This window comes from Cetorhinus maximus, chromosome 9 (genome assembly GCF_964194155.1).
Source record: "Cetorhinus maximus chromosome 9, sCetMax3.hap1.1, whole genome shotgun sequence".
In the NCBI taxonomy this organism is placed as follows: domain Eukaryota; kingdom Metazoa; phylum Chordata; class Chondrichthyes; order Lamniformes; family Cetorhinidae; genus Cetorhinus; species Cetorhinus maximus.
The window spans coordinates 40,477,019-40,501,507 of NC_135887.1; the positions used below are offsets into that span (position 1 = coordinate 40,477,019).

At 40.0% G+C, this 24,489-nt stretch overlaps 2 protein-coding genes across 6 annotated transcripts in view; one reads left to right on the forward strand and one right to left on the reverse strand.

Annotated features, from left to right (window-relative positions):
* nipsnap2 (nipsnap homolog 2) overlaps window positions 1-16,077 on the reverse strand; it is a 127,704-nt gene extending 111,627 nt beyond the window's left edge. Inside the window, exon 1 of the mRNA XM_078548585.1 lies at window positions 16,071-16,077. Within this exon, the coding sequence (XP_078404711.1) occupies window positions 16,071-16,072 (2 nt within the window). The 5' untranslated portion in view covers window positions 16,073-16,077. The remainder of the gene's footprint in view (window positions 1-16,070) is intronic.
* The window catches only part of nf2b (NF2, moesin-ezrin-radixin like (MERLIN) tumor suppressor b), a 64,459-nt gene extending 47,352 nt beyond the window's left edge, over window positions 1-17,107 (forward strand). For 3 of the 5 annotated variants that reach the window (XM_078548578.1, XM_078548581.1, XM_078548582.1), the window contains 2 exons: window positions 721-880; window positions 15,478-17,107. In XM_078548578.1, the coding sequence (XP_078404704.1) occupies window positions 721-880; window positions 15,478-15,534 (217 nt within the window). In that variant the 3' untranslated portion in view covers window positions 15,535-17,107. Of the gene's footprint in view, window positions 1-720; window positions 881-12,534; window positions 12,608-15,477 lie in introns of all 5 variants that reach the window. The other 2 variants (XM_078548579.1, XM_078548580.1) reach the window with 2 other exon arrangements.
* The last annotated feature ends 7,382 nt before the right edge of the window (window positions 17,108-24,489 follow it).

A 24,489-nucleotide genomic window follows, 5' to 3' on the forward strand; every position in this document is an offset into this window, starting at 1 on the left:
ACTTCTCTTAGACACTCTAGCACCATCCCTGAGTTGCTTCTTCCATTTTCTAATCAGACTGTAGTCCTCTTGGTGAGTTCCCAGACAGGAACCAGTTTTAAATTGCATCAAGCACTTGCTATAGTTTTAATCTACCTGTTGATGATAGAGTTGGCAAACAGAGTAAAATGTGGTAAGCACTTTGAATGGTTGAGAGTCAGTTTTTGGAGGGTGTCTAGGAACTCAGTGAGAGAGCTCTTATTTGAATTTAGGTGAAGACTGACATAATGGTCATCATTCAGCTGGGTCATACACCTCCTTAAATGTTCTCAGACCCTGACAAATTAACTGATTTATTCCACCTCTCAAACTCTGAGGAATGTTGTAGGTTTCAGGTAGGTACTAGACATATAGTAACTTTGGGAAGTGTTGGGCAGTGTCTTGGGTTTGGTGGAACTGGAGCTTGGCAGCGTTGTAATAGGAATGCTGTGTTTTTTTTTCCTTGTGTACTTAAAAATGGTTGATTTATTTAAGTGATTTTAAGCCTAAGAGTTTAGCTATAAATCATATTTAGCTTCGCTTTCTAGTTTTTAATAATGCTACCTGTGGGCATTGATGGGGCTAGTAACTTGCAAGTCAGTACAAGACATCAGAGATTTTCTTCAATCATACGAGACAGTCTTGTAGAGACAAAGTGACGTTTACAATGTTCTTAGCTTTCATTGTTTGTGGATTTCTTAGTGTGGAGTACATGGAGAAAAGCAAACACCTGCAAGAACAGCTGAAGGAACTAAAGACTGAAATTGAAGCTCTGAAACTGGAGGAACGGCATGCTAACATGGGCATCCCTACTAGTGAGACTATGGAATTTGATGAAAATGCTTACACGCCACTCAGTAATGTGAGTTTTTTTCATGAATGTGTGTATTTATGGCTTATATACGTGCATATAAGTTTAATATTTAGATTGCTGGGAGTAGGGGGTATTAAACATGGAGCAGAAAACTATTGGAGAATAAATACACCCAATCGGTGTTATGGATAGGAAATCGTTAGGACCTTACTGTTAAAGGGGAAATGAAGCAGGCCAAGGTGATGTGAGAAGGGAAACTACAGCCATTAGTGGATTGTTTGGTCACAGTCAGTAAGTAGATTTTTGCTGTGAGTGTCCAGAGTTTGGAGTTGAACCATTGCTCGTTGGGGGAGGTTTGGTGAGTGTGGATGAATGGTCAAAATCTTATTTTGGAGTCGGGAGAGGTGGTGATTGTTGTTTCCTTGAGCTTATTGTAGTACTGTTAGGCCCAAGATCATTATACCTAATTGATCACGTGATGTTATGCTTGCAGCATCACCTTCAGGTACACGACCTTTACAATCATTGAACAGATATTATGTGCTGACTTAGACCATTAACAATGTCACTAAAATTTTGCTCTAATACGTTATAAGTCTTATGTAAGATATGTACTTGCATATGCAAATGTAAATATTAGTATCCTTTAACCAACTGTAAGCTAGACCATGTAAGGTCTCTTTATGATTTTAAATTTATTTACTCTAGTTACTAACTCGTGGATCAGGTGAAATAGTTGTCCGCGCTTTATCCTATTAAACCCTTAAATATTTTGAACACCTCTTAACCTTCTATGTTCTTATGAAGAGAGCTGCAGTTTCTCCAGTCTCCTCATTATAGACTCTGATTTTGGGTATTACCTTAGTGAGCATTTTGTGCACCTTCTACATGGATTTTACATAATTCCTAAAGTAAGGTGCTGAAAACTGTGCACAATATTCTAACTTCAACCCAGCCAATGATTAGTGTGATTAAAACAAAAATGCTGAAAATGCTCCGTATTTCCAGCATTTTCTGTTTTATTTCAGATTTCCATCATCTGTAGTATTCTGCTTTTCAATGACTTGTGTGTCGCTGCTCCGCTATTATTATTTAATATGCATGTCCTGTCTGTTCTGTGCTCCAATTCTCTCCAATGTAACACCTCACATTTCTCTACACTAAATTTAATCTCCTTTCTATTAACCTATGTTCTCCTAAAATTGCTTAAATTTGTTTGAAAGTTAATTATGTTATCTGGTTTTGTAACTTAGGCAAATTCTTGCATTATACCTAAATATCATGCTTGCAACCCTCCAGTGAGAAAACCATTCCTTAACCACTACTGTTCTTTGTTTTCTGTCCTTTAACAGTTTATATTAATGCTGCAAAACTCCCTTTAACGCAAGCCTTAATTTGATCAATGAATCTCCTATGGGGCATCTTATCAAACACCTTTTGAAAATCTATGTACAGAATATTGACTGCATTTCCTTTATCATTACATTCTTATTACTTCCTCATATTTCTAATGTTTGAAAGATTATGGTTAGACCCTTAGCTATTTACTCCGTGCTTTCCATCAGCACCCTAGAACACTAGAACACGGATCTTTGAGTTCCACCATTTTTTCACTACTACTTTTTTATCTATAGCAACACTATCTATTACTCTATATCCTTCTTTTGTACCCTTTCATTCCCACTATCATAATCTTCTGTGCAGATCAAGACAAAATATTTAATATACCCACCATCCCTTCAGACTCCATTTGATCTCAAATTCTGGCAGTTTACTTCATTTTAAACCTTAGGATTGAACATGCCATTTAAAATTTCCACCATATGGAACTTCACCACCATCCTTAGTGTTTTGTAATATTGTCACAGAGTTGGCAGTCAAATGATTTAGTGTGTCTGTGTAATGAGTTTGTTAATGTCAAAACTGCACTAAATTATTTAATAAAATCACACCTTTAGGGATAAGGATAGGTATTTCATCATTTCAGTTTTTGTAGGAAAAGCATTAGAATATTAAACTATTTAATTTTTAAAATTGTTATATTTAATTATGGTGAGACCTTCTATCTGATTGTAGCTATCTTTTTCTGCTTCACTGACTAGGAGCCAAAGCATGTCACCTTGGTGTTTTGCTTGTTCCTACCATCCTGTGTAGCTTACTGCTTTCTGTGGAACAGAAGCGGGTGCAGGGAGCTGAAGCTGAGCATTGAGTCATCTTCCTCTCCATTGAATTTGATATTCTACATTTTTTGAACAATCTGATTGTTTGTGCATTAATAGCATTCCACAGTTTGATGACAAAACCACAGAGGACATTGAGTAGAGCAGCACACATATTCCCACTCCTCGCGAAGGTTTTTTTCTCCCTTTTATCGCTTCACAACTTCACTCCATCCTCATGCATCCAACTGTTGTCAGGGACTTGCACAAAAACTCCTGCAAGGAACTTGATTTTCGGCATGGTTTTATGTATGGAAATTACCATTGGCTTTAATTTTATCCCATTGGTCATGTTGACCAGTACCACCATGAATCTTGTCTTCTCATGTCTTGTGGTTTTCACGAAAACTGTTTTCGAACCTTTCCACATTCCACAGTTTGGTTGCTGGGCATATCAAAATTAATGGGTGTTTCATCTTTGTTGCTAATGTGACAGAACAGGTACTCGTGTTTTTACTGCTTTTTGATGATGAATTGCTGGAAACTGGTCATTTTGGCATCAAGATCTGTTGGTAGTCTATGAGCAATCTTGGTCTGTTGCCGCAACACTAGACATTTTCGTTCCATAATGTGGCTGCACCAACTAGCTGTTGCTCTGAAATCCTTGCTGGACTCAGGGTTTGATTTGGCCCACTTAACTGTGCGTATATGCATTGTATTTCTGGTGACGATGTGACCATTCTGACGATCTTCAAGGACCGATTCCGATACATACTTCTCAAGATCAGGCCAGTAGCTGGCCCCTGTCCTTGTGACGCATTTAGTCTTCTTCAGGGCCGACCCCTCCTCCTTCCATTCTTGCATCAGCTTTTCACAAACTGAATATCCTTACTGCAGCACAGTTATTTGAAAAGTTAGCAAATGTTATGACTTTTAGCTTGAAACCAGCTTTGTACCATTATTTTTGTTGGGAGGACTTATTTCTGTTTGTTGTTTGCCACGTGTGCGCGTGGTTAAACTCCCGCACGTCATCTTGGCAACACAGATCATATCACCCGCTTGATCCCATGCGTTGACTTAAAAGGTGAGTGAAACAAGCACTTCTGAGGTGAAAAATTAAGGCCGACTCCTAATGTGAGCATAGCATTTCTTAGCAGAAAAGGGGGTTGACTTATTTCATGAGTTAGGCTTAAACATGTTTTTTGACACCAAAAAAAGGATTCACCTTTCATGCCAGATCAATTTTTACACCACGCTCTATGGTATCCTTAGGTAAGGAGACCAAAGCTGTGCACTACTTCAGATGTGGTCTCACAAAAGCCCTAATCATCCCCACTTCTTTACAAAAAATGCTATCCATTGTTTGTATCACTGGGCAGGCAGGTAGGTCACTTTCTCTAGGTCTGTAGTATTCCTCTATGAAGTTGGTTGTTATACAGCAGCATTGGTATAAGCCTGGAGCCAGAGTAAGTTGCCTCAGTTGGCATAATCGCTCTGATTTTTGTTTTATTTTCAAAATAAGAAAATCATTTTTCCCCATGAGAAAAATATCATTTGTTTGATGTCTGAGATGAGATTGGAAGCATGGAGTTGCACATCAACAACCACACTTTGTGAGTTAATGTGTGAAGGCTCACTGGGCTTGTCACATGTTGCCATTTTAATTTTGCAGTGAGGATGAAGAGAGCACTTGTGCTGACAAGCATAAAGAAAAGTAAGAAACCTAAGCACAACAGATGGAACTATTGTGGCATCATATTGGCAATGTGGTTAGATGCCTGTTGACTAGCCAGCTTACTGCTGTCCATGGTTGCCAATTTTAGTTTTGCTTCATTTGCATTAAAATTAACTTTTGCATGTCTACACAAACTGGGCATGCGCCCAAACTCCTAAATTAAGGTTATCACTATTAAAACCTATTCTACATGTTCAGCCTCTACAAAAATGCCATTTTTGACATAGAGACCGAAAGAACATGATTAGGTTCTAACATTGGCACTGAATAAACAGTGACAATCTCAGCCATTGCATTTGACTGCAGCATTGTAACATATGTATTATGTTGTGAGAAAGCATGAAAAAGAATGATTTTGTATCGTCCTATAGAAGTGCACCTATAGAGTTAGCACAGCAAGGATGAAGACAGTAAAGATTAAAAGTATCCAATGGTTTTGATTTTTGTGATACTACAAAATACCTATTTGTCCTCTTCCATGAAAACGTAAGTGTTTTTGAGAAACGGAAAAGGCTTCATTATGGTTCAGGAATGAATGAGTGTGGTAAGACTATTCTACATAAATACTACTAAATTTAGAACAGAACAAAGCATACCATTGCTTAAGTTAGGTTGCTTTGTTTATTTTGTTAATTGCAGAATCCGAGAAATCTCAGATTGTAAAACAAATTAAGGATGTTAGTTAAAGGTCAACTACATTAAAGGCGCTATATAAATATAAAAATTGTTGTTTCATTTCACTGGTTTATTGTAAGTTTTTAGTAAGAACTAAGCAGAAGTAAATTAGATGTGTGCCTGCAATCCTAAATTGACTTGAATTGATTTTGAATATCACTTTGTGCATTTAAAAACCTTGTACCAAGGAGCCCACTGAACTCTGTTACTGAGACATTAATTTTCCCTCATAAACATAGGTGGCTCCTTCTTTTTGTGAAAGAAGTGTATGTTGTTCTATATATTTGTGAATTGAATTTAGAAAAATGAAAGTCATTAATCATTTAGGCTAATAATTTGTGAATAATGTCAGAGACCATATTCCAAACAAGACTATATCTGCATATGAAATTACAAGACTAATGCCTCAAGGAAATTAAGGGTGATTAATGCTTATTGTTCAGATACTGAATGCTGCAGTTTTCGGATCATTTTTACTTCATTATAGTCTTGGAATTATAGGGATGTCAGTCAGTTCTGATGTACATCTGGTGCAAACAACTCATGAGAAAGCTGAAGCCTAATGTGTTAGGTTTTTATTCCCTAATAGGCCAAATATACATGGAGCTGTTACAGGATAACCTGTATCTAGATCCCTTGAAACAAGCTCAAGAATTGGAAAACATTGAAAAGTCTGACTAATGGTTTTATTCATATTACCCAGAAGACATGGATGCAGTCCTCAAGGAATACTTTGCATCGGCCTTCACAATGGAAAAGGACGACACAGATATAGACATCAAGACTGAAATATTAGAGGAAATTAACATAGAGAGAGAGAGGAGGCACTATTGAGTTTAGCGGCCTTAAAAGTGAATAAACCCACAGGCCGGGATGAGATGTATCCCAGGCTGTTGAGGGAGGCAAGGGAAGAGATATCACGGGCCCTGGCAGTAATTTACAAGTCATCTCTGGCCACAGGTGAGGTACCAGAGGACTGGAGGACTGCTAACGTTGTCCCATTATTAAAAAAGGGAGGAAGGGATTGATCAGGAAACTACAAGCCAGTCAGTCTAACCTCGGTGGTGGGGAAGTTACTAGAAATAATTCTGAGGGACAGAATATATCTGCACTTGGAGAGACACGGATTAATCAGGGATAGTCAGCATGGATTTGTTAAGGGAAGGTCGTGTTGGACAAATTTGATTTAATTTTTTGAGGAGGTAACCAGGAGTGTTGATGAGGGTAATGCATTTGATGCGGTCTATATGGACTTTAGCAAGGCTTTTGATAGGGTCCCTCATGGCAGACTGGACAAGAAGGTAAGAGCCCATGGGATCCAAGGCAAAGTGGCATGTTGGATCCAGAATTGGCTGAGAGGCAAGAAGCAGAGGGTGATGGCAGAGGGATGTTTGTGTGACATAAAGTCTATTTCCAGTGGGGTTCCGCAGGGCTTGGTGCTGGTGCCCTTGCTGTTTGTGGTGTACATAAGTGATTTGGACTTAAATGTAGGGGGTATGATCAAGAAGTTCACGAATGACATGAAAATTGGTAGGGTGGTAAATAGTGAGGAGGATAGCCGTAAACTGCAGGAGGATATCAATGGACTGGTCAGGTGGGAAGAACAGTGGCAAATGGAATTCAACCCAGAAAAGTGTGAGGTTATGCACTTGGGGAAGGCTAACAAGGCAAGGGATTACACTATGAATGGTAGGATCCTGGAAAGTACTGAAGATCAGAGGGACTTTGGTGTACATATCCATTGATCCCAGACGGTAGCTGGGCAGGTAGATAAGGTGTTTAAGAAGGCGTCTGGGATACTTGCCTTTATTAGCCAAGGCATATAATACAAGAGCAGGGAGGTTATGCTGGAGTTGTATAAAACACTGGTTAGGCTACAACTGGAATACTGCGTGCAGTTCTGGTCACCACATTATAGGAAGGATGTGATTGCACTGGAGAGGGTGCAGAGGAGATTTACCACGATGCTGCCTGGGCTGGAGGATCTGAGCTATGAAAAAAGATTGGATAGGCTGGGGTCGTTTTCCTTGGAGCAACGAAGATTGAGAGGGGACCTGATAGAGGTGTATAAGATTATGAGGGACATAGATAGGTTGGATAGGAAGGCACTTTTTCCATTAGTAGAGGAGTCAATAACCAGGGGGCAAAGATTTAAGGTAAGAGGTAGAAGGCTAAGAGGGCAGTTGAGAAATTTTTCACCCAGAGAGTGGTGGGAGTCTGGAATTCACTATCTGAAAGGATGGCTGAGTCAGAAACTCATAACATTTAATAAGTATTTAGGTATTCACTTACTTTGCCATAGCCTCCAGGGCTATGGGCCAAGCGCTGGAAAATGGGATTAGTGTAGTCAGATCTTTGCTGACCAGCGTGGACACAATGGGCCGAATGGCCCCCTCCTGTGCTGTAGACGTATGTGAGTCTATGAGTACCCATTATATGCAGTGACCATAAGATTACGACTGCTGACAGTTGTGTGAGGACTCATTTGGGTTTTCAGTGAGTTATTCAAATCTGCTTTTGTATCAAAGCAAAACCATGCCAAGTCCTACTAAGCTTTCGTGTGTTCTATCTTCTTTAGTTCTAACATCTTGCTAAATTTATGATAACTCGTCAATAGGCTCTAGTTATTTTTAATTAATATGCAACACTTAGGGGGAGGCAATGGCGTAGTGGTATTGTCACCAGACTAGTAATCCAGAGACCCAGGGTAATGCACTGGGTCCGAATCCTGCCACGGCAGATGGTGGAATTTGAGTTCAATAAATATCTGGAATTAAAAGTCTGACGATGACCATGAAACCATTGTTGATTGTTGTAAAAACCCATCTGCTGTCCTTCCCTGTTCTGGCCTACATGTGACTCTAGACCCACAGCAATGTGGCTGACTCTTAAATGCCCTGTGAAAAAGGGCAATTAGGAATGGGCAATAAATGTTTGCTTAGCTAGCGATGCCCACATCCCATGAATGAATAAAAAAACATGTTAGCCCATTAACTCATCTTGTTAACTTATGTGATTTTCTTTCATGAGCCTGTGCAGTGTTATCTCGTCTTTGTCCATTGTTATTTTCACTGTCTTAATTTTCACTATCTTAATTTTTTACTGTTACCCTCTCTATTAGGCTTTGTATTCAGTTCACCTCCCGACTGTCTGGTTCAGTGCCTCAGTGTCTGTTCTTGCAGGTTATTAAGTTATTAATTTTTGTTCATTGGGTTCTAATTTTATCCTAAATGTGACTTCTCATAATTTGCTTATAAGTTGCAGATTCTTAGTTTTGATGTGTGCAGTTGTCTCTAGTATTGGGAAATGTTTGACATAAGTTATTAGAATGACATGGGTCTTAAAATCATAGATTGATGCAGCACAAAAGGAGGCCATTCAGTCCATCATGCCCATGTTGGCTCTTTGAAAGACCTTTTCAATCAGCTGTGGCTCAGTCCATAGCACCCTCGCCTTTGAATCAGAGGGTTGTGGGTTCATGTCCCACTCCCGGAAACCAAGAACTGTGATTGTACTCGAAAGGGTTGCAATCTGTGACTGTTGATAACTCGAAAGAGTTTCCTTACTCTGTCCCCAGTAGAATCATTGGGGGAAATATTTTTCCACACAGTACGCGGACATGCATTAATTCTCTGGGCGGACATCTGCTACTTATGTGGCCCACGTGGGATTCCCATTTGATATGGGGAAACCCGCGTGGCTTTGTTTTTATTTGTCCTTGGTATGTGAGAACACATGAGATAGGGACAAGGGTAGACCATTTAAGGCCCGTGGGCATTGCTAGCCGCCAGCATTTATTGCCCATCCCTAATTGCCCTTGAGCTGATGGTGGTGAGCCGCTGCCTTGAATCACTGCAGACATTTTGGAGTATGTACACCCGCCGTATTACAGTACACCCCCCATGATACAGTAGTGACCCATGGTGCTGACTGACCCTGGAGTATTTACATAGTTGTGTAGTGACGCTCCAAGCTATTCGAATGAATTTTCCCACCAATCGTCTTCTCTATGTGACCTTCCTCTCTGCATGATGTACGTCCATCATGCATGGTATAATGTGAGAGGGAAATATCTGTCATACTGAAAGCCTGCAATAGGTTATTGAGGCAACAGAATAAATGTTAAGAGGTGTTTGTCCATAATATGTTCTCCATAAAACAGGCTGCTTGGCCCATTCAATCATATTCCTTTCCTTTCCTTAAAGGAGATCCTGCTTAGCTGCATGTTGACCCAGAGACTTCATTGTTTATTTTGTGATGTCCTCAAGTTTCCGACTGCAGCTATTCAAATCTTCACAATGCTGCATCCATTGGCTGTCTATCAGCTGAGGGAATGGTTATTGAGTTTGCTTAAATAGAATCTGTGGACAACCCCATAACTACCCCTTGTTATCTGCTTTTTCTAGAGAAGGAAGGGCAAGATCAAAAGCTGTTTAGACAGCCAGGATTTTTCAACATTGTTGTCACAGAATTTTGCCCTGTAAAAAGACCTCACTAAGTAGAGCACAATAGAAAACAGATAGCAGCAGCCAGTGTCAGAGGGCAACCATGCAATATGAGATGTTATCCACAAGGAATTGGGCAAATAACAGTAGTGAAAAGGAAAATTATAACACATAGTTAAGTGCCTAAAACAGGCAAGGCATAACACTTACCTGTGCATGTTCCCAATAACCTGGCATTATTCCCCTTGGCCCAGACACACATCACCCATAAATGCAACAGCATTTCTCCGCAGCTACCTTAATATTCCTCATTCCAAGGGAACCATTAAGAACAACTCATTTTTTAAATTAAATATTATTGTATGTGGTGCAGGTATTCACTGTTGACCTTTAGTAAAAGCATATAGTATGTATCTTCAGCATCCTGTGTGCTTTTTCTAAATGTTTTCTCCTTTGGGAGGAGGAAGTGAGGTAGTTGGCTGATAGGTGTTGGTGCTTGCCCTAGGGATGGAGGAAGTCTCATTACCTACTTGTACTGGGTCAGTAAATGGCCCTGTTTACTGCTGATGTTGATGTGATGACTGCCTGAACATGTATGCAACATAATATATATGATCATTTGCATAGGGTAGTTGGGTGATAAAAATGCAGCTTTGGAGACAGCAACTTTCATCTATGTTAAATCCATCAAGGTGAAACTGATGTAAGTTGGAGGCCCAAGTTTCTTGAGTTTCAGTCATAGCGTTCGCTGTGACTGTGGCTCAACTTATGTAGCTAAGAGTGGCCTCCTTTACAGGGGCATTGGATTGGACATTCTTTCCATTAGGGTTCTCAGCTCAGCCATGCAGATATGGTTGTGGACTGTTCCATAGATCATCCCAAATGGCACAGTCTGTTTGGCTTTCCCTCACATGACTGCATGAACTGCTGTTACTAAGCTGGATAACTGGTAGGTCCTGAAAGTTGCACATACCTGTGTGGTGCATGTCACTGTACGGGTAAGTCGAGCAAGAAGCGCTCAGTTGAAGGTACGTATTTTGCCCTATAATGTCTCTTGAGAATTTATAGAAGCAGAGGAATGGGTTAAAAATGCTGTTATCCCTTGAATAAAAGCTTATATGGCAAGACATTGCAACAAATTCTGTTGCAGTATATGCATGCTAATGGGGGAGTAAAGGGAATAAGAAGATAAAATTATATAAATGAGACAAAGGATTATACTGACCATGAGCTTGAGGAAAACCTGTTACAAATTCAGGTCCTTATCAGGTTCAGTGTTGCCAGTAAATCCCTGAATCAGCCTGAGTGCCCTTTTATGGGAGCTAGCTCACAGGAATCTATTCATATGGCACTGAAATCTGGGGTAGTAACAATAGGATTCCCTGGCAATCTATATTTCTTCAATTTCTCAGTCAGCAGCAATGTTAACATTTTTTAAAAATTCTTTCATGGGATGTGGGTGTCGCTGGCAAAGCCAGCATTTGTTGCCCAAGCCTAAGTGCCCCTTGAACTGAGTGGCTTGCTAGGCCATTTCAGAGGGCAGTTAAGAGTCAACCACATGGCTGTGGGTCTGGAGTCACATGTAGACCAGACCAGGTAAGGATGGCAGATTTCCTTCCTTAATTGTCATGGTCACCATCACTGAAACTAGCTTTATACTCCAGACTTTTTACTAATTGAATTTAAATTCCACCAGCTGCCATGGTGGGATTTGAACCCATGTCTGGATTACTAATCCAGTGACTTTACTATTACACCACTGTCTCCCCAACCTTTGGTTTGATTTGTAAATTGTTTGCCTTCAGTTTTTATTTCATAGGATGTAGGCATTGTTGGAAAGACTGGCATTTATTGCACTTAGAAAGCAGAGGTTGAAAGGTCAGCCATCTGTAGAGAGAAACAGATTTAATACTTCAGATTGATGACCCTTCATCAGAACAGGGTCATCGAACAGGAATGTTAACTCTGTTTCTCTCCACAGATCCTGCTTGACCTGCTCCGTATTTCTGGCAGTTTTTTGTTTTTATTTTTGATTTCCAGCATCTGCAGTATTTTGCTTTCATGTTGAAGTAGTAGTGGTTGGCCTTTTTGAACCACTTGTAGCAATTTGATATAACTGTGGCCTGCTAGACTACTTCATAAGGTAATTAAGAGTCAGCCACATTGGTGTAGATCTGGAGTTACACGTAGGCCAGACTAGGTGAGGGTGGCAGAGATGGGTTGTTGGCTGTTCCACGAATCTCCCTAAACTGACTGCTTGACTTAATAAAGGACATTAGGGAATCAGTTGGGTTTTTACAACAATCCAACAGATTCATGGTCACTTTTACTAATGCCAGTTTAATTATTACTAGATTTTTTTCTAATTATTTCAAATTCTCAAACTGCCAGGGAGGGATTTGAAGTTATATTTGCTGCGTTGCTAATCTGGTACAAAACCACTACACTATGATACTAAGGTAGATATGATCAGAATTTCACATAATTAAAAAAAGAACACGCACTACTGTCTCCCTTTAAGTGGTAGTATTACTAAACTGAAACAGAATAATCCCTCTGCACCCTATCCTGCAGCTCAGGACAGATTCATTCTCCCTGCAGTCTTCTGTACTTTTAACCTTCTTGCAGCACTCTGCTGCTTAACTGACTTTTATGTCTGTGAATCTTTTTTTAAAAATTCTATTCCAGTGCCAACTTTTAGTCAAAAAACCGATGACCCTCCTACAGGGCTAGCAAGTCTAATTTGGCGCTGAGCTGAAAGGTGAGTGTGAATAGTCACTGGGATGTCAAATCATCTTTCATTCTGGGATGAACTCTAATACATGCTTACCAGGATTGCTGGCTTTTGAATTAACCCCCTTAAAGCAAGTATTAACTTAAAAAGCACATTTTAAAATTGTTCATATCTCGATTTTTTTTCTGTGGCAAAATGGTCAAAAATCCAGAACTGGGACTGCTGCAGCTGCCCAGTCAACTCCCTGTATTGACTCCAAGCCTGCATCTGATACTCTTCTGTTAGGGGGTCACAGCTATAGAACAGTACATACTGCCATCTGTATTGTGCCAACTTGTTGTGCAACAGGTAGAAAGAAGACATGTGTTGAAAAGTAGAACCTGACTGCAACAGCTTGCATTTATATAGCACCTTTAACTTGGTAAAATGTCCTTGGGTGCTTCACAGGGGCATTAACAAACAAAACTTGACACTGGGTCACATATGGAGATATATGGGCAGATAGTCAAAGACATAGCTTTTAAGCAGTGTCTTAAAAGAGCAAAGAGAGGTGGAGAGGTTTAGGGAGGGTAATTGAGAGTTTAGTTTCTTGGCAGCTGAAGGCACAACCACCAGCGGCGAAGCAATTAAAATTGGAGAATCTTAAGAAGCCAGAATTGGAGGAGCGCAGATATCTCAGAAGGTTGTAGGGATGATTCAGGTTACACAGATAGGAAGGAGCAGAGCTATGGAGGGATTTGAAAACAAGGATGAGAATTTTAAAATCGAGACATTGAGCAACAAAAAATTAGTGTGGCTCAGTGGGAAAAAGGGGCGATGAGATTAGGATAGAGGCGATGGAGTTTTGGATGAGTTTAGGTTTATCAAGGATAGAAGATGGGACTCCCCAACCAGGAGTGCATTGGAATAGTCAAATCTGGAGATGACAAAGGCGTTGATGAGAGTTTCAGGAGTAGATGATGCATGGCAGAGTTGGGGTCGAGACATGTGTGCCACTCAAGTACCTGAAGCAGGCTATCCAACCAGGCAGCCTGCCAAAGGATTTTGTGAAACCCGCAAGATTTCATAGATCTTAAGCAGGTATCTCCTGCTTAAAAGCACATTCTAATAGCACGCTTTCGTTTTAGTGTGATTTGTAATTTAGGGTCGTACCCTAAATAGCATTCTTTCCATTTTCATTTTAGTGCAGTTACTCAGTATGCTTTTAAAAACAAACTGCCACCTCCCTCCTGTTCACCACCATCCCCCTCCAACCGTCCTGTTCACCACCCCGACCCTCCTGCTCGCCATCTCACCTGACCTTTCTGCTCACCACCTCCCCACAACCCTCCCACTCACTGAATCTTCCACTTGCCCCACTCATCACTCCCCTCCCCGACCTTCCTGCTCACTGCTTCCCTCCCACTCATCACTTACCTCCTTGATTCTGCTAGTCCCTGCCCCCGACTCTCCCACTCGCCGCCTCCACCCCGACCTTCCAGCTTGCCGCCTCCACACCCGACCCTCCCGCTCATCGCCTCCCCCCAGAGCTCCTTCACTTGCCGTCTCCCGCCCTGCTCCCTCTCTCGCACTCGCAGCCGCTCTTGCTCCTTTGCTTGCCTCCTCCCTCTCCTGAGTGTTCAGGAAAGGAGAGAGGAGTGGGAGAGGAAAGTGGTGAGCAAGAGGATTGGTGAGCAAGAGGGCTGGAGGGGGAAGCACTGAGCAGGAGTGTCAGGGAGGGAATCGACGAGCTGGAAGATCAGGGAGGGAAATGCCAAACGAGAGGGTTGGGGAGGGAAGCACTGAGCAGAAAGGTTGTGGAGGGAAGCAGTAAACGTAAGGTTCGGTGAGCAGGGGGCTTGGTGAATGGGAAGCGGTGAGCTGGAGACATAAGGTGGCAAGCACAAGGTAAGTATAAAGAGTTTTTAAGTTATTAAGAGTTTAAGTATGAAGAGTCACACTTGCCACTACACAGATAGATGTAGATTTGTCTGCTCTTGTAAGTGAGAGCAGTTGTCCACACTGTTCACGCTAAAGGTGGTATGCATTGTTTGTATATTGTTCATATTTGTAAATGTTCTTCATATCTAACCCTTCAATTATTATTTGTGTGCTTGTGCTTCGTATATCTTGTTACTACATATGAGAGATCATGTTTCACTTGGCTGTAAAAATATTTCATTTTAGAATTGCAGCCCAAGAGTGTGTGCCTAAGGTAAAATGTGGCAGCTTTGTGATTATAATTTGGGCAGTCCTGGTCTAAAGCATGTTGACTGAATTTGTGAGCATGTGGGTTTTAAGTTTTAAGTTGGTCCTATAGTAATATTTGTGCCTCTGAGTCAGAAGGTTGTGGTTTCAAGTCTCATTCCAGGACTAGATTAACACTTGAGGGTGGTCCTGAGAGTGTTGCATTGTTGGAGCTGCTGCCTTTAGAGTGAGACATTTATCTGAGACTTCATCTGCCTATTTAGGTGGATGTAGAAGATTCCATTGCTTTGTTAGATAGAGAGCATGGAATTTTCTTCCAGTGCTCTGGCCAAAATTTTTTCCTCAATTATTACCATTAAAACAGATTACCATTTATTATATTGTTTTTTGTGGCACTATTGTGTGCACAAATTGACTGCAAATTTGCCTGCAAAATAATCATGATTGCACTTCAACAAATAATCCATTAGTTGTGTAGCATTTTGGAACATCATAAGGATGTGATGTACAAGTTCTTTCATTTAAATTTATGTTGGTATCTTGTTATTTGTTGCTTGCCATATATACTGGGTTATATTGCCATACCGTAATACATACTGTTGAAATAAAGCCCGGGTATACTTGCACATTTGGAAAGTATGTGAACAATTTAAAATTACCTCTTATATAACTTCAGCAATATTTTTCCCGTTTTCCCTTTCATTCTGCAGCTTAACCTACAAAGTGTAACTGCTAAGACACAAGTGGCCTTTCTGGAAGAACTCTAACATCCTCAACACTGGACTGTCCAGCCTGGGAATGAGTTTGATGATGACCTTTCTGCATTCCAGAGCCATCACACAAAAGAAGTTGGATTTAGCAAAGCGTTCTTAATGAATTTCAGCTGCTAGTTTTGTAAGGGACGTTGATACTGCTTCAGAATATGCAAATATAACCATTTGAACATGAAGAAAGACATGTTTTAGTAGCTCAGTAAACACGAGCACACTAAATGGAAATGGTGTTTATGGTTCTCAGTTATAACACTAAACATTGGTCCCTTTGCTGTTTATTTTAAAAGCAGCAACTATAGGCTAATGGAATCCCTTTAGGCTTTCTAATGGAATATGTAGCTCATAGACTGTTTAAAAATTCATTGATCAATTCACCAAGTAAGCAGTTCACCCAATTAACACACATTCGAGTGCCTTATCATCATTATTTTCACTGCTCCTTATATCTTTATTTTCGTTACGGCAAAATATCATGTTTCACATTTATCAGTGTCCTGCTTCTTATTTCAAAAATGACCATCAGTTTACACATTGTTATGGTTGTTATTTCACACTCCTTTTGTTGTACTTTATTGATGATATTTAGAAATTCTTCCAAATCAATATGTGTCATATAATTGCTGCATATATATAATCTTCACAGCAGTTGAAAATACCTTTTATTAGCTACATTAACGTTGGTGACTATCAGCTATCCAATCCTCATGATCATTGCACACAAACATATAAAGGATATTCAAATCCAAGTCATTTTTGATTAAGTTGAATTATTTTTATGCTGTCGTGAAATACTGAACACAGGTGGCCAAACTTGTTACAGTTAAAAATATTTGAGACAATTGAACTGGTGATTACAGAATTTCTTTAAACCATAGTTTAACTTTCAAGTCTCGCAAATTATAAAATCTGATTCCATCTTTCCTGTAACTGGATGATTTTGTTCATTCAGCTTCATTATGGGGCTAATGGATGTACGGCTATTGTTTTTAAATCCTTTTTTTGATCTAAAACTCTACATTTTATTCCTATTCAAAGTTCTGTTATTGGTTAAAGAGGTACAAAAGAATGAATCCTCAAACTAAAATTGTAACACAGTCACAAGACAGGAAAAGGATTCAAGTTGGGCTTGCATAAATGACATTCATATTTGGCCCTGGCAAGAGGAGAGCTTGTTGGTCCCTGTTGGATTGCTTAATGGACTGAAGAAAACAGCAATTTTTGCATGATCTACTAAGGAATGTGCATCTTTGCAGAGCTTCAGTTGTGGGAGTGCCCAAACTTCACAAAGAACTAAGATCATGTTTTTGTCAGGAGTAGGGGGAGAAAATACTAAGAAAGAAATGTCAAACTATTAAAAATCCAGGGTTCTTTAATGGAGAAGAGCCCATATGTAAATCAGCAGAAGAAACAAATAACTGCTTATTGAGCACAAGACAGAGAGGAAGTTGAGTTGAACTTTATTCTGTGTAAGTGTCTGGTGCTTTTAATAGTCCATGCTTATTGCTGCTTGACAATAAATGTTAGCAACAATGAGTGCAAAACTGATTAAAAGCCTGTTTAAATTGCATCTGAATTTTACTTCTTGTAGATAATCTGTACTCTCTCTTGTAGAAGTTACAATAACAGTTAATGACAGTTTAGTTTCATAGTGAACTAAATTACATGCAATTTAATTGCAATTTTGGTTCAATTCTTGATAAAAGAGAAGTTTTGAAAACTCTAAGCATGTAAACATATTGACTGGCATATCACTGTGTATTCTTTCAATGTTGCTCAATTTTTGATGAATAGCACAACAAGGTGAAGGGAAAAGAAATGGTGTGCTTTACATTCTGTGAGGCTCCAAGCAAACTTAACTGAAACTGCCACAAAACTCACTTTCAATAAAGGAGCGTCCATTCCTGTGACAACCCATCAGCAGCTGTAATTTTCCCAAAGACTCAGAAATTAAACATTAAATTTATTTTAAAAATTATATCATCCAAAATAATTGATAATTTTGTGGCTTCCTTGTTCAGTGGTAAACACATCATATGGTGTAGTACTGAATCGTTCTAACTCCTGCTCTGTGGTGTTAGCTCATTTTAGCTTGAGTGATAAAGGGTACTAGAGTTAGCTTCAATGCTCCAAGGCTAGAGCCCAAGCAGGGGGGGGATCTTCTGATATGCTGAGCAAAGAAAGATAATGCTGGAATTACACATCTATACAATTACATCAGTATCTAAAATGAAAATACAGGTTAACATTTCATGTGTAACCTATTTGTCTGTTGATGGCTTATTGGCAAAATACTGTACACAGTATAAAGTGAGCTGACAGAAGGTTCCATGTTTGATTCCTAGACTTTGCTGATTTCAGCCATATATGTAGTTGAGGTGTGAGAATTGGCATCAGCACCAACTGAGAGTTACCGAACAGGAAGTAAAAAAAATCAGGATTGCTACTCCTGGTTGGTGTCCAGTGACCTATAATCTGTGCATGTTAATGTTACAGGAAGATAGTTTTGTGCTGGCTTTCTCAAACAGGCCACTGACATGTATAGAATGAATCACTTGGATGAGGTGCTGGAGGACTGTTACCCTGGGGAGCTTCAAGGTGAGCAGATTGATGGAAAATTATAGAATAAAGGCATTGAGAATGTCCAGTTTTTCCAGCATGCTGGTAATGTGAAACTAATGGATTACAATTCTCGAGTATGCCAAGGATTCCCACAAAGGCCTCTCTATACCACTGAGTGCATTATAAAATTATAAAACATGTTGAGTTTTTTTTTGTAGATTGCAGCATCTTTACCATATTTTAAACTGTTATCAATTACACTCCTTCCAACGTGTTAAGAACTAGACAATTCCTTCTGCACTGTGAATACTATATTCATACCTAGAATCATAGAATGGTTATGGCACGGAAGGTCGTCATTCAGCCTGTTGTCTGTGCTGGCTTTCTGAAGGAGTAATTCACTTGAGGAAACAAAGTCAGAAGAGTGATCAGATTAGAAAGTGAGGGGAGAAAACTGAAGCTATTAAGATATGATGTAAGAATGGACGAAAGTCAACTACCATTTAAATTCCTTATTTTTGATTAATGAACCTATGATATCTTCAAAAGCCTGTGTTAAATAATTTAACATCTTATACCTCGCCATAGCACCCTTCTGCTGATCTACACACTAATATTTACATTATTGGATGATCCGTGCATTTGAGATTACTTGAATTAAATTTTGAAAGCCATTGACAACTGATTATTTAAAAGGTGTATAAAAGCAAAATACTGCAGATGCTGGAAATCTGAAATAAAAACAGAAAATGACAAAAAAACTCTGAAGAAGAGTTTTCCAAATGGACTCGAAATGTTAATTCTGTTTCTCTCTCCACAGATACTGTCAGACCTGCTGAGTTTTTCCATCGTTTTCTGTTTTTATTTAAAAGTTGTATATTATTGACCAGCACGCCACACCTTTAAATAAATCACACTTCTTCCTCCTTTCCTTCACCTTCATGAAGCGCCTTGGAACACTTTAATGTTACTGTTGCTTGTTCAGCAGTTGACCTTCAATTCACAGTCAAATTTACACTTGGTTTATCCTTAAAATAACTTTTTTTGCATAATTTTCTGCCTTTTCTGTTTCGAGCATTGGGGTGCATATATATTTTCTCATTTGTTTTTCATTTCTTAGGAAGCAGCTGCACCTGTATTTTTTTATGCATTTTTGTTATTTTTGAGAATTTCTGCAAACTTCCTTACACCTGTATCAGGAAATAAGGGAGGGTATGCTGTAAATTTATGATTTGTATATTCCTGAACTATTACTGCTCAAAATAAACTTATCTTCAATTATTTGATTGCATTTCCAATATCTTTATTACATATCCCCCATCTACTAGAATGATATGAAGTGACTTCTTAAATTTTACATGCCTTTTACCTTTTCTCTGCACATTTAGATATTCCTATTAGAGCCACTGCAGGATAGATTGATGAGAGATATTCCTCATCAATCCACAGTGGATTGCAGAAACGAGTGAAAAGATTTGGTTGGTGCACAACTATATTGTTTCTTAGCTGCCCCAAACCTGTCCTGCTTACCATGTTATAAAAATCCCACACACCCCTTGTAACACACGTATTTTTTTCAGTATAAAAAATTAGTTATGCAATTAAACACTTACTTTTGTTTTACTTACAACTTAAATACTATCCTTCAGTCTTTCCACTTTGACTGAGATCCTCTCTTTCCTCCACACTCTAATTGGACTAGTCATATAAATACTGTTGCTACAAGAGCAGATCGGAAGCTAGGAGTACTGCAGCGAGTAACTCGCCTCCTGTCTCCTCAAAGCCTGTCTACCATCTACAAGGCATAAGTCAGGAGTGTAATAGAATACTTTCCACTTGCCTGGATGAGTGCAGCTCCAATAACACTCAAGAAGCTTGACACCATCCAGGGCAAAGCAGCCCGCTTGCTTGGCACCTTGTCCACGAGCATTCACTTCCTCCACCACGGCGCACAGTGGCAGCACTGTGTACCATCTACAAGATGCACTGTAGAAACTCACCAAGGTTCCTTTGACAGCACCTTCCAAACCCATGACTGCTACCAATTAGAAGGACAAGGGCAGCAGACACAAGGGAACACAACCCGGAAGTTCCCCTCCCTAACAGCACTGGACTGCAGTGTTTCAAGAAGGCAGCTCACCACCACCTTCTCAAGGGCAATTAGGATGGGCAATAAATGCTGGTCTAGCCAATAATGCCCACATCCCATGAATGAATAAATAACAAAACAAATGACCAGAGACATCTCATAATTAGCCTTCCAACTTGCAAATTCTTTCTACCTTGAGCATTTTTCAAAAAAATGTATATACTGTATAAATATGGCACTGGACACGATTGTAATTCCCAATGATATAGCGAACAATAAGTAATTCAATTGGAGATGGCAGGCGTTGTATTTCTATGTTTGCTTAATGCAAACTTACCATTCACTCACAAGACATAAACTAAACATAGGTTTGGTTTAATTGAAGATGTAGTGCAGGATTGCTCAGCAGACGGATTTGCTATAAAGATTCAACAGCTATTGTTAGCAGGAAAATGCAGTTGCAACTCCTTCACACCACATGCTGCCAGCCAAACAGAAAGCTACTCAGTATAACGCCTGCTGAACACTTGGTTTACATCCTGGCTACTTACACATTAGCATATTCTAAAAGTGATATCACAACAGCGGCTCGGAGAGTGAAATCATAAGCATCGGGTGATACTAAGGAGAAATAAGTGCGAAGAAATGCATGAACATGGAGAATTTTGCCTACTGAGCTAACGCACATAATCATGTGGGGAAATGAGATGAAACATTCTCTCGTATCAGTTCTCAGCACTGTTCACTGGGCAAAGACTCAGCATCTTAGTTCCTTGCCCTAGCTCCTGTCTTGTCCCAGGCTATCCCTCAGTGCATTGCACTCGAGAATCGACAGGTGCTGCCTCTTGTATAGACTGGCTTGCCTATCTTCTCTACCTCTTTATCCTTCAATCCAAACCTGTGAAAACAAAAAGGAGGCCCCAGCTCTGATTCACACTCATTGGATGGCATCCCTGGATTGACAGGGCATCTTAACTGCTGCTTGTCCTGATTCTAATTGGTCTATTATCACGTGAATTTTTTTTCTGTACATTCCGTTTTTTTTTGGCAGACCTCTAAAAACTTTCTTGTGAACCCCTGATGTAAAGAATTAAAAGAAGTAATATTTTATATATGTTGATGGGATTTTCTATTTAAATACATATTGTTTGGATGTAACCTTCTTCCTGTAGTGCTTGCCAGTTTTTATTGTTTTTCTCTATAAATAGGACCATCTGGATTAGTTAGTAAAAACTCCAGTACAGGCACTGACTATTGGATAACACTAGAGCATGTTTTCCTCTTAGCTCTGACTCTAACATATTGGATTTTCTACTGTAAGTTAGCTGGGGAAGCAGCTTATTACTTAACTATGAGTGTCTTATCTATTTGATATTAATTCTTCACTTGGAAGTACCTATTTCTGCCACCCTGTCTGTCATTTCTGTTTGTGTTCAGTTCTAATTTAATGGCCTGATAATAGCTCTTTTTTTATTTCTATTGCCCTCTCACCTCATTTACTTCTCTCTTTTCCTTTCACTCCTACCCTATGCCCTCTCCCACTGCTTTGCTTCTCTTTCTTTCATAGGTTAAAAATATGGTGTTGTCTGATGCATAGTTCACTATCATCAAAGCCACCAATTCACGAAGTAAGTCAAATTCTGTTCTATCGAATCAGCAGGAAATGTGACACTTGCAGGCATTGTTTCATTTATGTAAGACTTTCAATGTTTATAATATTTATAAATCTTGCCCCTACACTTTCTGCAGTCCATCCCTAAGGCTTCAAAGTCTCTTAATTGTTGAGGATTCATACACTTGCCCTTGGGCATTCATGCTCGGAGAGACAGTTACAAATATGACAGTAGGTGCAGTGAGGACAAAACTTTCCTGTCACAGAGTGACAATGGACTAAACAATGACTTTCCATCTGCCGCACATCCTGGAAAATCATTTTCAGTGTTTGAAAATAGGTATGGTGCTTGCTAACCATTTTGTTCAGAGGAAGGTCAATGAGCCATTGTTCAAAGGGCTGTCTCTTGGGATTGGCAGGCTCCATTTAAATTTGCCATTGATCTGTCTCTTATTCAGGTGCTCTGTGACCAAATCTTCATCTCCACCATCTTACTCCTTTGGGAGAATCACTCCAGCCCGATGATGGAGCGAATAGAAAAAATTGGCATGCCTGAAACTGTAGGCCTATGCTCATACATAAAGGGAAAAATATAATTTCTTCCTGCTCCTCTTGTTCTTGTCATTCATCACCAGTAAAGAGGTTACAATGAATTGTATGCACTCATAAAAAGGCAGAATTGCAGGAGTAGCAAGTTGTGTGATGGGGCGATGAAAGTTAGCCTGTGCTGCTCAAGCAAGATGGAAATTCAAGGCAGAAAAGATGTAGCCACAACTGGGAGAAGCTTAACTTAAATTGCTGATTGCTAGTGCAGAGTGCCTCCTAGGCCACTGGAAAATTTGGGATACTCGTCAGTGAACCAGCTGCTTAATGTCAGGGATTCCCTGCCACTACCCATTCCTGACCCCTGTCTCTCTGAGAAATGAAAAGCCATCTTACCCCTGCAAGGACAAGACAGTATGAAAGGTTTGTGCTTTTCAAAAATTCATTCACTGGATGTAGGTGTTGCTGGCTAGACCAGCATTTATTGTCCACCCCTAATTGCCCTTGAGAAGGTGGTGGTGAGCTGCCTGCTTGAACCGCTGCAGCCCATGTGCTGTAGTTACACCCAAAGTGCTGTTAGGGAGTTCCAGGATTTTGACCCAGCAACAGTGAAGGAACGGCGATATATTTCCAATTCAGGATGATGAGTGACTTGGAGTGGAATTTCCAGGTGGTGGTGTTCCCAGGTGTCTGCTCCCTTGTCCTTTTAGATAGTAGTGGTCATGGGTTTGGAAGGTGCTGTCTAAGGAGCCTTAGTGAGTTCCTGCAGTGCATCTTGTAGATGGTACAGTGCTGCTACTGTCTGTCGGTGGTGGAGGGAGTGAATGTGGTGCCAATCAAGTAGGTTGCTTTGCCCTGGACGGTGTCAAGCTTCTTGAGTGTTGTGGGAGCTGCACTCATCCAGGCAAGTGAGGAATATTCCATCACATCCCTGACTTGTGCCTTGTAGATGGTGGACAGGTTTTGGGGAGTCAGGTGGTAACTTGTCGCTGGATTCCTAGCCTCTGACCTGCTCTTGTAACCACAGTATTTATATGGCTAGTCCCGTTCAGTTTCTGGTCAATGGTAACCCCCAGGATGTTGATAGTGGGGAATTCAGTGATGTTAATGCCATTGAACGTCAAGGGGTGATGGTTAAATTCTCTCTTGTTGGAGATGGTCATTGCCTGGCACTTGTGTGGCAAGAATGTTTCTTGCCAATCATTGGCCCAAGCCTGGAAATTGTCCAGGTTGTGCTGCATTTGGACATGGACTGATACCTGAGTTGTGAACGGTGCTGAACATTGTGCAATTATCAGCGAACATCCCCACTCCTTACCTTATGATGGAAGGCCATTGATGAAGCAGCTGAAGATAGTTGGGCCGAGGACACTACCCTGAGGAGTAAACCATTCAAGGTATCACAGGCTGATATTAAGTGCTGGCAAGACACAAAGATAGGAGAGTTGGGAGGGGGTGCATGCATAACTTTAGTCAGTTCCCTGAACTTTTTCTGGTACTGGTGCAGATTTGTGGTGACTCCCTCCCAATTACCACTTTTTTTGATATTTCCGCTCATGGATAAGCATGTTTCTCACCTTCACTGCACTTAATTAGTTTTAGATTTTTTTTCTACCATGAAAACCTTCAGACGGCTGTAAACGGAAGATAAAGGTGATAAATATACAAATCTGGGCAAAAACACTTTCAGCTAACTTCCTTAAAGACTATATTATTTTAAACAGTGAAATGTGTTATATTTAAACACACACCTGCTCTAAACACTCTGGGTACAGTAGAATAGTGGTTGTTACTGGACAAGTAATCCAGAAGTCTGGGTTTGTAATCCAAAGATGTCAGTTCAAATCCCACCATGGTAATTTTCCAACAATACTCAAGAAGCTTGACAGCATCCAGGACAAAGAAACCCACTTGATTAGCACCCCCAAATGAATATAAACAAATTTATGAATTTGCATCTAGTTTAAAAAAAAATCTGAATCAAATCAGTAATGATGATCATGAAGCTCTATGTCTTAAAAACCCAGCTGGGTTTCTATTACCCTTTATGGGAGGAAATCTACTTTTCCATGCAACCCCAGACCCACAGCAAGGGCCTGCTAAGCCACTCCATTATATCAGACCTCTTATTGAGAAGTATAATGAA